The following is a 12978-nucleotide window of genomic DNA, read 5'->3' as shown; positions in this document are numbered from 1 at the left end:
TTTCACTAAGATCAAGAACAAAACAATGATTTTTCCTCACACAACTCCTTTTCAACATTATACTGTATGTCTTAGCTAGTGCAGTAGGACAAGAAAATAAAATGAAAAAGGTATCCATATTGGGAAGGATGACATAAAACTGTCTTGGTTAGCAGATGATATGATTGTCTATGTAGAGAATCAAAGAAATTAACAAAAATCTCCTGGAACTAATAAGGCATTTATAGCAAGGTTGCAGGTACATGATTAATATGCAAAAGTTGGTCACTTCTTTATATATTAGCCATGAATAATGGAATTTGAAATTTAAAACTCAATTCTGTTAATATTAGCACCCACAGAAATGAAATACTGAAATATAAGTATACCAAAATATGCTCAAGATCTATATGGGGAAAACTATAAAACTCTAATGAAATAAATCAAAGGAGAACTAAATAAATGAAGAGATATTCCATGTTCGTGTACAGGAAGACTCAGTATTATCAAGATGTCAGTTCTTCCTATTTTCAATTATAGATTTATTGCAATGTAAGTCAAAATTCCAGCAAGTTCTTTTGTGGATATCAATCAATTAAGCCTGAAGCTTATATGGAGATGCAAAAGACCCCGTATAGCCAACACAATAGTAAAGGAAAAGAGCACAGTTGAAATATTGACTTCAAGTTTATATCAAGCTACAGTAATCAAGACAGTGTTGTATTGACAAGAAAATATATAGGTACAGCATCTATGACAAGTTCAGTTCAGTCGCTCAGTCGTGTCCGACTCTTTGCAACTCCATGAACCGCAGCACGCCAGGCCTCCCTGTCCATCACCAACTGCTGGAGTCTACCCAAACCCATGTCCATCAAGTCGGTGATGCCATCCAGCCATCTCATCCTCTGTCGTCCCTTCTCTTCCTGCCCTCAATCTTTCCCAGCATCAGGGTCTTTTCAAATGAGTCAGCTCTTCGCATCAGGTGACCAGAGTACTGGAGTTTCAGTTTCAACATCAGTCCTTCCAATGACGACCCAGGACTGATCTCCCTTAGGATGGACTGGTTGGATCTTCTTGCAGTCCAAGGGGCTCTCAAGAGTCTTCTCCAACACCACAGTTCAAAAGCATCAATTCTTTGGCGCTCAGCTTTCTTTATAATCCAACTCTCACATCCATACATGACTCCTGAAAAAAACATAACCTTGACTAGATGGACCCTTGTGGACAAAGTAAACAAAGGCAATACAGTGGAGTAAAGAAGTTCTTTTTAACAAATGATTTAGAACAACCAGACAGCGCATACAAAAAAAACAAATCTATAAATAGAACTTACACCCTTCACAAAAATTAACTTAAAATAGATCACAGACTTAGATGTGAAACATAAAATTATTAACACTCCTCAGTCAGTCAGTTCATTCACTCAGTCGTGTCCGACTGTTTGCGACCCCATGGACTGCAGCATGTCAGGCAGACCTCTCTGTCCATCACCAACTCCCAAAGCTTGCTCACACTCAATGTCCATTGAGTCAGTGATGCCATCCAGCCATCTTATCCTTTGTCATTCCCTTCTCCTCCTGCCTTTAATTTTTCCCAACGTCAGGGTCTTTTCTAATGAGTCAGCTCTTTGCATCAGGTGGCCTAGGTATTGAAGCTTCAGCACCAGTCCTTCCAATGAATATTCAGGGTTTATTTCCTTTAGGATTGACTGGTTGGATCTACTTGCAATCCAGGGGACTCTCAAGAGTCTTCTCCCACACAATAGTTCAAAAGCTTCAACCCTTCGGTGCTCAGCCTTCTTTATGGTCCCCCTCGTATCATCTTGCTGCAGCTTCTCCTTTGCCTTTGGATGTGGGTTATCTTTTTTTGGTGGATCCAGCATTCTCCTGTTGATGGTTGTTGAGCAGCTAGTTGTGATTTTGGTGTTCTCTCGGGAAGATGAGTGCATGTCCTTCTACTCCGGGATATGTCCCTACCCTTAGTACAGACTTCAAAAAAAGGATGCACTGCCCTCGAGATCTTGATTCCTTGTTGTCACTAAGTATAATCTTAAAGGTTCTTTGGATTTTAAAAGTTTTATTGTGGATCATCTGGGAAAGTAGCATATAATGAAATAGAAAAGGTACAAAACTCAGCAAATCTTATAGTCATAACCTTTGTCTGTATGCTTCTGCTTGCCTTAAGCACTACTTGGAAGAACCTTTGGATTTTACATTTTCCTTTCTTTTTGATACCAAGAGTATATTTCAACCTAATTTCTAAAAAAGATGGCTTTCAACCAAATTTCTCCTTCTTACTACCCTACCTAAATGCAAAGAATTGTGTCACTTTTTCCTAGAATGGCTACAGAGATGTTAGATTAGACCTTTGTCATTTATCCTTGGACCATTGCCGAAGGCTTCTCCCTTTTCTTTTTGTGCGTTCTAGCTCTACCACCTCTCCCCCAGTTTAATCTGTTAAAGACACAAATGTGTTTATAATATTTCATTAGTTCCACATCAGAAACAGGATGCAGTTAGATTTTTCCCTAATGCATACAAAAACAATGTTATATATAAATTAGAATTTTAAATGTAAAACAAATGATTATATAAGTACCATTAGAAATATCGATAAATATTTAATCCTGGTGTGAAGGAGACTATAAAATACAACAATAAAGGAATACACACTTAGATAAATATTAGTAACATATGGCAGACAAAAGGTTAACAGCCTTAATAAAGTATTAGTCTATATAATAATATGCAAAAGTAATATTCATTTCCATGAACAGTCCTTTGTATTATAGTTATTATTTGATATTTTATTATTCTTACAGATTAACTAATCTTGTGTTATTACTTCTATAGCAAAAACAAATTAGTTACTCACCAGGAGTATGCAGCATAGAACATCAGCAAGAAATAACCAAACTAAAGACTGATTTGGAAAAGAAAAGTATCTTTTATGAAGAAGAATTGTCCAAGAGAGAAGGAATACATGCAAATGAAATTAAAAATCTGAAGAAAGAACTACATGATTCAGAAGGCCAACAACTTGCTCTCAACAAGGAAATTATGATTTTGAAAGACAAATTGGAAAAAAACAGGAGAGAGAGGTGAGAATCAAGTTATTTACTCCTCTAATAATTATTTGTTGAATACCTGTTTGGTGTCAAGGATTGGAGAAACATAGGCAGTAAATACAATCTAGTCCTCAAGAAGACCAAAGTCAAGATTGGTAAATAGAAGATTATATTACAGCATCATAGGAAAGCAAATGAGAAGTATAGGAACACTTGTAGAAGAGACGCAAAAGGTAACTTTGCTGCTTGGGTTTTTTTGTTGTTGTTGTTTCTTTCTTTCTTTTTTTTCAAATGTTAACTTTGATGTGTCTGGGTTTTTTTAACAAAATTATTTCTGAGTTAAGACCAAGGATATAAGAAATATATAGCTGTGGAAGAGTGTCCAGGCAAAGTTTAGCAGAATTTGCCAAGATCTATAGGAAAAGGGTAGCAATGACACATTTAGAAAATGAAAGATGTTCATTATGGTGGAGGCATAAAAATAAAGATGAGTGTTAAGAAATGAAACTGGAAAGGAAAATAGAGGCAAGATCATGAAGGAATGTAAGGAATTTAGACTTTATCCTAAGACTAGTGAAGAAAAATTACATAATTATATTTTTGAAAGATCACTCTTATTACTGTCTAGATAGTAGATTAAAAGGAGCAGACTGTAGACAGGAATCTAGCAATGAGAGATGAGGTGGCTGGACCTTAGGTTTGACAGTGAAGATGGAGACAGGCGTATGAACTCAAAGTCTACTGAGAAGACAGAACCTGAAGGACATAATGACCAGATATGAGAAATGAGAAGCAGAAGAAATTATCAGTGATACTCAAGTTGCTAGGTTTTAGGGAACTAAATGTATGTTGTTGTCATTCTTAACTTGAGTTTAATTCAGTTTGGTCCATTCATTCAACAAATTTTTTTAGAACCTGCTAGAACCTGCTATGTGAAAGCACTGTTGTAGGCCCTGGGGACATAGCAGTGAACAGACAAAAGTTCTCTGTCCTTATGGAGCTTTCCTTTCGTTATGACTAAAGAAAGACTATAAATATAATATAAACATATATATAGTGTTTATATATAACTGTTTATATATAGTGTTTGTATATAAGTATTTTGTGTATATATAGATATATATATATAGGCTATATATAGTTATGACTATAGAAAGACTAAATAAAATATAAACAAAATAGGTAAAATGCAGAGTATGTTAGATGATTATTAAGTCCAAGAACAAAAAGTAAGGCAGAGGATGGGAACTGTGAAACATTAGGGTGAGAAATTATACACACGCATACACATGATAGCCAGGAAAAATTATGCTGAGAAGGTGATTTCTCAGTAAGGACTAAAGAAAGTGTGTCCTTACGTATGTATTAGAATAACATTTTACATTAAGAACAAGTCTGTTGAGACAGTAAAAAGATCAGTGGTTGCAGGGGTTGGAAGGAGGATGTGATGAATATGCAGAGTACAGAGGATTTCTCTGACTCTGAAACTACTCTATATATGTCACTATACAGCCTAATATGAATTGTATAGTTTTAATAATAGTGATGCGTCTAATGTAGATTCATTAATAGTAACAAACACAACCACTCTGTATATATGGGCAATCTCTGTACTTTCCTTTCAGTATTGCTATGAACTTAAAACCATTTGAAAAAACAAAGTCTATTAAAATCATAATACTAAAAACGAGGCCAATGTAGAATAAACAGAGTTAAGGGGAAAGAATAGTGAGAATGTGTATGAGAGGTAATGGGGGCGAGATCATGTAAGGTTTTATAAGTCATTTTCAGTGACTTACGTAAAACCATGGCAGGCTTCCCTTGTGGCTTAGCTGGTAAAGAATCTGCCTGCAATGTGGGAGACCTGGGTTCAGTCCCTGGGTTGGGAAGATCCTCTGGAGAATGGAAAGGCTACCCACTCCAGTATCCTGGCCTGGAGAATTCCATAGACCGTATAGTCCATGGGGTTGCAAAGAGTCAGACATGACTAAGCGACTTTCACTTTCTCTTTCAAAACCATGGCAGGGAAGCATTGCAGGATAGTGAATAGAAAATGGACAGATACTGACTTGTGTTTTAAAAGGAGTACTCTGACCTAGTTTAAGAAAAGTCTGAACTAGATAAGAGAAAAGGCAGGGAAACCATTTAGAAGGCTATTGCAGTAATCTAGGAAAATGATGGTGGCTTGAGCCTAGGTTGGTGGCAGCAAAGGTAAAGATAATGATAGTTGCTGATAGACTAGATATGGATAAGAGAGAAAGAGGAAAAATCAAGGATGATACTACAGTTTTGGGCCTTAGCAATTAAGAGAATATAGTTACCATTTAGAGAGGAAGACTACAAAAGAAGTTTGGGATAAGAATATCAGAAGCTCATTTTATACAAATTATTTGCGAGATGCTTTTTAGACATCCAGGTGGAAATGTCAAATAGGTCATCATATAAACAAGTCTGGATTTCAGGGCTGGAGATAAAATCCTGGGAGTATCTATCACTCACATGTTATCAAAAGGGGTGAGACTATATGAGATCACTTAGTGAATGAATATGGATGAAAAAGAAGTCCTCGGGCTGTACCCTGGAGCTCCAATCTTTAGAAGCTGGGAAATGAGGAAGAAACAGAAAAGTGGATAAGAGCCAGGAAGAATGATAGTAAGAAGACCAGGCAAATTTGGTGCCCAGATTTGGTGTTAGGATGAATGTGAACTTAATTATCTGTTATTAGGGTTGGGCATGTTGAATTGGAGGTGCTTAGGAGACAATTTTGAGGAGATATCAAGTCGACAATTTGAAACTCAGGAAAGCTTCCAACGTAGTGGTGGTTTAGTCACTAAGTCGTGTCTGACTCTTGCGAACCCATGGACTGTAGCCTGCTAGGCTCCTTTGTCCGTGGGATTCTCCAGGCAAGAATACTGTAGAGGGTTGCCATTTCCTTCTCCAATGTAGATTGGAGTAGTTCTAATTAGTTCTAATTCATCTCCAATGTAGATTCAGATGTAAATTCAGCATAATAGATGATAATTGAAATCAGGTAATATAATAGATGCAATAGCTCAGGAAGAAGGTATAAAGAAAAGTTGAGCACCTGAGACAGAATACCTGAGAGTATTGGCATTTATTTGGAGGAAAGAGGGGACGGCGGGGGCTCACAAAGACAGCTGTAAAGTCAAAATGTAGGCAGAAATCAGGAGAGTGGGCATCACTGAAACCAGGGGAAGACTGCATTTCAAGAGAGGGAAATGGGGACAGTGTCAAAGGTAGCCAGTAGATGGGATATAATAATAACAGTTGGAACAATAGGTTTGAGACGGCATTTTTTTTGAGGTGATGGCAGCAGAAGCCAGATTTTGGCACAGGGAGGGAAAATTAGGCAATGAGTTAAGTGAATATAGCAGTCTCTCAAGACTTCGAGGTGGTTGCCCGTGAACAGGAAGACCAGGAAAGTGGCTCAGTTGGTAAAGAATCTGCCTGCAATGCAAGGGACTGCCTGCAAAGCAGGAGACCTGGGTTCACGCCCCAGGTTGGGAAGATCCCCTGGAGAAGGAAATGGCAACACACTCTAGTATTCTTGCCTGGGAAATTCCATGGATGGAGGAGTCTGGTGGGTTACAGTCCATTCAGTTATAAGAATCAGACACAACTGAGCGACTAAACCACCACCATCATAGTAGACCCTCAGCACATTTTTAAAGGCTCCCCTGGTGACTCAGACAGTAAAGAATCTGCCTGCAATGCAGGAAATGCAGGTTTGATCCCTGGATCAGGAAGATTCCCTGGAGAAAGGACTGGTAACCCACTCTAGTATTCTTGCTTGGAGAATTCTATGGACAGAGGAGCCTGGTGGGCTACAGTCCATGGAGTCTCAAAGAGTTGGATACGACTGACTAACACTTTCACTTTCTTTTTTGTTTATTTTGTTTAAGTATAGCAGAGACTTACGTTTAGTGCTAATAGGAAAAAACAAAACTGGTTTTATATAGAAAAAATTGTTTTTGGCTGTGCTGGGTCTTCATTGCTGTGCAGACTTTTCCCTAGTGGCGGTGAGCAGAGGATACTCTCTAGTTGCAGTGCGAGGGCTTCTCCTTGCAATGGCTTCTCTTGTTGCCAAGGGCAGACTCCAGGGCCTGTGGACTTCAGCAGTTGCAGCACATGGGTCCGGTGGTTGTGGCTTCCAGGATCCGGGGCACAGGCTCCGTAGTTGTGCTGCATGGGCTCAGTGGCTCTGTGGCATGTGGGGTCTTCCCAGGCCGGGAATCAAACCCGTGTCTTCTGCATTGGCAGGCATATTCTTTACCTCTGAGCCTCCAGGGAAGCCCTTTATAGAAATTTTACTCAATTTACTTTCATCTGCTTATTTTTCTGAAGGAATGCTTCTTTGTAGTTTTTCATATTTTTTTAAATTGTTGTTTTTGTTGCTTCTGAATCTAGAAAGATTCCAAACATAACCGAATTTCACATTTTGATTGTAGATAATAAAGTGACACATTTGCTTGGACACAAAATGGTTGTTTCCCTAGAAGTTAATCATTTAATTATAATTTAATTTATATTCAATCATTTGGTGATAAAGGGATTTTTAAGATTACATTTTTAAATCAACCATTATTTACGTTCTTTGTTGACTTGGAAGCAATTATAGAATTACCCAGAACTACTTCACTTTGAAATTTATTTGCTGCTAACCAACTTCCTCCATCAAACCGCAGTAGAGATAAGGCTCTTCTCTACAGTTCAATTCACTATTCAAAAACTGATTCCCTTTCTCCCTTAGGAGGTTTTTAAAAAGTTTGTTAGAATTGTGTTTACCTCTAAGGGTTAATCAGTTCTGTCTCCCCCAGAACTAAACAAGTTTTATAACATTAAATGTGTTACATGTATATATATATAGATTGGTAGGTACGTAGGGAAGAAGGAAAGGAGTTATGGGAGGATGGCCTGAGTGTATTGAGAGAACTGTTGGTAGTGTAATTTGAATTTTCTACACAGTCTAGACCTGAGTATAGAATCATATTGTGGTCCCTGTATCCTCCTTTTTCCCTTGCTTCCTCATGTTCCCATACTTCCTAGCATATACATAGCCAAATAAAGTGAGCATAATCAGGATGTCTTCCTCAGATTTTCAAATGAACAACAAAATAAATTTATTAAGCAGACAAATTATTTATTAATTAAAAGGAAATTATTGAGATTTCATTTTAAGGGAAAGAATTGGGATTTGGAGCAATTGAGATATAGTGTATAGAGTATATAGTGTATAAAGTATATTCTACTTTTAATTCAAGTCCTTTTTTCTTGCATATTTTGAATTATATTAGCCAAAGTGAAAGAGAAGAATTTGAAAATGAGTTCAAGCAACAATATGAACGAGAAAAAGTGTTACTAACTGAAGAAAATAAAAAACTGACAAGTGAGCTTGATAAGGTGAGTGACTCAATCTCATTTATGTTTATTGACACATGCTAGATAGATATTCAGTACTGCCATAGTAGTTGTAGATATAATTTTATATTTGATGTACATTTTTATTTAATATTTCTCCTTATATCAGAGTTTACTTCTGTGTACAGCCCATTTTTCATTTTACCAATCTTTACAGGAGTCTTCTGGAGAAAGGACTTGGCTTACCTTGTCTTGTTCTTTGTCCCTGTATTTTTTGAGCCCGTGTTCTTTACTTCACTTTCCATCTCTTTTACTCTTTTCTCTCAAATTCATCACTTACTATGTCATGGCTAGCTAAGTTAGGGCCTGCCTTTGGCAAGGACAGGAACAATTAAGCCAAACTAGAGAAATTTTGACAATTCTGATCTTATTCGTGATGGAGAACTGATAATAGGTAGAAATAATACCATTGGTATGTAAGAAGCCAAAGAAACTAACTCTGTCTAAACCCTGTAGTGTGAACAAAGGGTTGAACCATAGACTAAACCTAGATTACAACAACTAGATTTATGAACAAAATTTCAAATACTTAAAGGAATCTTTTTCCATTTAGTATCTCAGATTTCTTAAATTGCCATCATTCCGCATTTCTTGTGCCATTTGTTAACATCTGTGAAAATCCTAATATTAATCTTCAATTTTAATAGTTGTACTTATAAATAAATATTTATAAGTTGTACTTATAAATAAGGTTTGGCTAATTGTCCTTTATAATGAGTTCTAATATTTTCCAAAGTATTTAATTAGTCATTTCAACAACAGATTGAAAGACAATGGCTAAATAATCATAAAAAAAAAGAGACTCTTCATTCATTCTATCTCAATTTCCAACATATTCCATATTTATTTTCATTTCTCTCACTATTTTTCCCATGATTTTTCAGCTTTCTAAGCACTTAAAAATGACTTAGCTTGTTTGGTTGCAAACCACTTGAGAAAGAACTCTGTTAGTTTATTTTGTGACTGCAAAGCTGATGCATACAAACACTGGAAAATGACCAAATACTAAGTAGTATAAATTATTTTAGACTATGAATCTGTGTGAACATTATTGTATAGCTGTTAGTTATTTCCACTAAAATAAAACTAACAAGGCTTCCCTGGTGGTTCAGTGGATAAGAATCCACCTGCCAACGCAGGGGACACAGGTTCGATCCCTGGTCCAGGAAGATTCCACATGCTGTGGAGCAGCTAAATGTGTGCCCACAGCTAATGAGCCCATGCTCTAGGGTCCGTGAGTCACAACTGCTGAAGCCTGTATGCTCTAGGGCCCCCAAGTCACAGTTACTGAAGCCCGTGCACATAGAACCCGTGCTCCACAACCAGAGAAGTCACTGCGGTGTGAAGCCTGCGTACCACACAAAGAGAACCCCCCACTCCCTGCAACTAGAGAAAGCCTGCACACAGCAACGAAGACACAGTGCAACCAAAAATAAAATAAATGTGTCTTTAAAAAAAACTAGTATTATTTAAACTTTATCCAAATTAGTCACATAATTGTTATTGAATGGACTTGTATCATATGACTGCAAAATTGAGCATCATTTCTGTCTACAAGACAGAATTTTAAGATTCTGTTAAGAGTTATCTCGAGGTAAGAAATATAATTCAAGTCTAGAAGGCCTTTAGAATTAAAGTCTAGAAGGCCATATAGAATTTCTAAGCAAAATTACCTAGTAAAAGATGGTATTATAGTTGAAGAAAAATTGAACTGTGATAGGATCAGATTGAATGTAGATCAAATCTTGTATTCACCCCTTGGCTTTATTTCATGATTAACCATAACATTCTGGTGAGTTTACCAAAAACACACTTTAGAAATAATTTTTTTAAAATAATCTTTTGGTTTTGATGAGATCTGAAAGATAAAAACCTATCTCCTAATTTTATAAAAAACAGAGCATTACCTTGTCTTGCTAAATTGAAAGATATGAAAGAGAATGTGAGTAGAACTTTGAGAGCAAATCATAATGGTTGGCAAGTATTCAATGACAAATGATAATAAGGAAATATTTATTCCTTGAGAAATAGGGGAGGATCTGGGTCTTCTTCCATTTGAACCTCTTCTCTATTTTTGCTCCTTGTATTCAGCTTTACTTGTCTTTCTGCTTCTTACTCAGCCCACCTAACTTCATATAGTTACTGCTTCTTTCCATTTATTTATTTTTGTTTGTTTGATTACATTGAGTATTTTCCCAGGAGGAATAACCAAAGAATAACTTTGCCATTGCTACACCAGCTGTCCCATTGGGAACCAGCTGGAAGAGAACTTAATTCCTTCTCAACACAACTTCAGATACAGAAACCAAAAAGCAATTAGTATGTTAATTTTGAAACTTAGGTAACTAATAGATTCTCACAATCAGATTTTTTAACTTCAAAAATAAAAATTAAAAAGGAAATAGGAAAACACTTATTGATATTTTCAGAAGTCTGTATTCAAAGTTTCTATTAAAGGTAACTTATTGCAAGTAAAATCACCATTTGTGCCAAGGAGTGGAAGTAAATGGTTTCCAGCGAGAAAAGATTATCATTTGTATCTTGTTTTTAAATAATGTGTAAAATCAAACTTACACAAAGTGAGGAAAATATTCAACATAAAAGTTACCTATGATTTCATCAACCTGAAACAACTGTTTTACTTTTATATGTTCCTTTCCAAGTTCTGTTGGTACACATATTATTACATAATTTCAGCCATGTATACATTTTATTTTCTAATCTGCCTTTTCACTTAAACATGAACACTCTTCCATATCCTATGTAGTCTTATAATTATCATAAACCAAATGTGTCAGTTCACAAATAGTAAAATCTTATTCTCAAACATGCAAAATGAGCTAGTACTTAGGTTCAGTTCAGTTCAGTCACTCGGTCATGTCCGACTCTTTGTGACCCCATGAACCGCAGCATGCCGGGACTCCCAGAGCTTACCCAAACTCATGTGCATTGAGTCGGTGATGCCATCCAATCATCTCATCCTCTGTCGTCCCCTTCTCCTCCTGCCCTCAATCTTTCCCAGCATCAGGGTCTTCTCAAATGAGTCAGCGCTCGCATCAGGTGGCCAAAGTATTGGAGTTTCAGTTTCAACATCAGTCCTTCCAGTGAATATTCAGGACTGATTTCCTTTAGGATGAACTGGTTTGATCTCCTTGCAGTCCAAGGGACTCTCAAGAGTCTTCTCCAACACCACAGTTCAAAAGCATCAATTCTTTGGCGCTCAGCTTTCTTTATAGTCCAACTCTCACATCCATACATAACTACTGGAAAAACCATAGCCTTGACTAGATGGACCTCTGTTGACAAAGTAATGTCTCTGCTTTTTAATATGCTGTCTAGGTTGATCATAACTTTCCTTCGAAGTACTTAGGTAAAGTTTATTTTTTACTCTCCTAATTTACTTTATATAAATCATTTAATCCTCACAGTAAATCTCTCAGGTATACCCTATTTTTCTTACCATTTTACAGATAAGGAAACTGAGGCAAAGGGAGGTTAAGCTACTCTCCTAATCTCACAACTAGAGAGTGGCAGAATGGGATTAGAACACAGGTAGTCTGGCTCCAGAGCCCATGCTTTTGTTTAGTAAGAATGAAAAAATAAGCTTTTTCTGACAAATAGTAAACAAATCTATTTAACACTACTTGTAACTATTATAACATGAGTGCAAAAATCTGTATTTCCTCCTCTTCTTACAAATCTCCAACTGAAACCCCAACCACAAATTATTTGCATGGGATGTCAAAAGCAATGGTGATCAAAAAATAATGTGTTGTGGGAATTAGTGAAGACACTGCATCTGCAAAAAACATTCTCAAAAACAGCTGGTAAACTTCTGTCTATGTTAACATGAGGAGATTGATGCATCCTCTCAAAAAAAAAGTTTCATAGTGGACACAGTTATCGAAAATAGTAATTTCAGAGTTCCCAGAGTGAACTAAAGGAAGACAAATGCAAAACATTGCTGAGTTAAATTAAAGAACGTCTAAACAAATGGAGAAAGATACTGGGTATTGTTAGGACTGCAGTTCTCTAATCTGTAGATTCAAGGAAATCCCCATAAAGATTATATAGACTTTTTTGTTAGAAGGGACAAGCTTATTCTTAAATATATATGGGTATGCAAAAGATCTAAAATAGGAAAAACATTTCAGGGAGTGGGTATAAAAGTTGAAGAGTTTACACTACCAAAGTTTGAAACTTACTGTAAATCTACAGTAATCAAAAGATTATGAAAGGAAATCAACTTACTAAAGAAAATCAACCCTCAATATTCATTGTAAGGACTGAGGCTGAAACTGAAGCTCCAATACTCTGGCCACCTGATGCAAAGAGCCGACTCATTGGAAAAGACCCTGATGCTGTGAAAGGTTGAGAGCAGGAGGAGAAGGGGACGACAGAGGATGAGATGGTTGGATGGCATCACCGACTCAATGGACATGAGTTTGCGCAAGCTCTGGGTGATGGTAAAGGACAGGGAGGCCTGGTGTGCT

General features: G+C 36.8%; 1 protein-coding gene across 9 annotated transcripts in view; it reads left to right on the top strand.

Annotated features, from left to right (window-relative positions):
- Positions 1-12978, top strand: part of CDC42BPA (CDC42 binding protein kinase alpha) — a 294110-nt gene that overhangs the window by 205118 nt on the left and 76014 nt on the right. For all 9 annotated transcript variants that reach the window (XM_061160193.1, XM_061160196.1, XM_061160190.1 and 6 more), the window contains 2 exons: positions 2832-3079; positions 8362-8467. In XM_061160193.1, the coding sequence (XP_061016176.1) occupies positions 2832-3079; positions 8362-8467 (354 nt within the window). The remainder of the gene's footprint in view (positions 1-2831; positions 3080-8361; positions 8468-12978) is intronic.

The sequence above is a fragment of the Dama dama genome, chromosome 14 (genome assembly GCF_033118175.1).
Source record: "Dama dama isolate Ldn47 chromosome 14, ASM3311817v1, whole genome shotgun sequence".
NCBI lineage: Eukaryota > Metazoa > Chordata > Mammalia > Artiodactyla > Cervidae > Dama > Dama dama.
The sequence above is the reverse complement of the archived record's forward strand: the minus strand, read 5'-3'. Positions and strand labels throughout refer to the sequence as shown.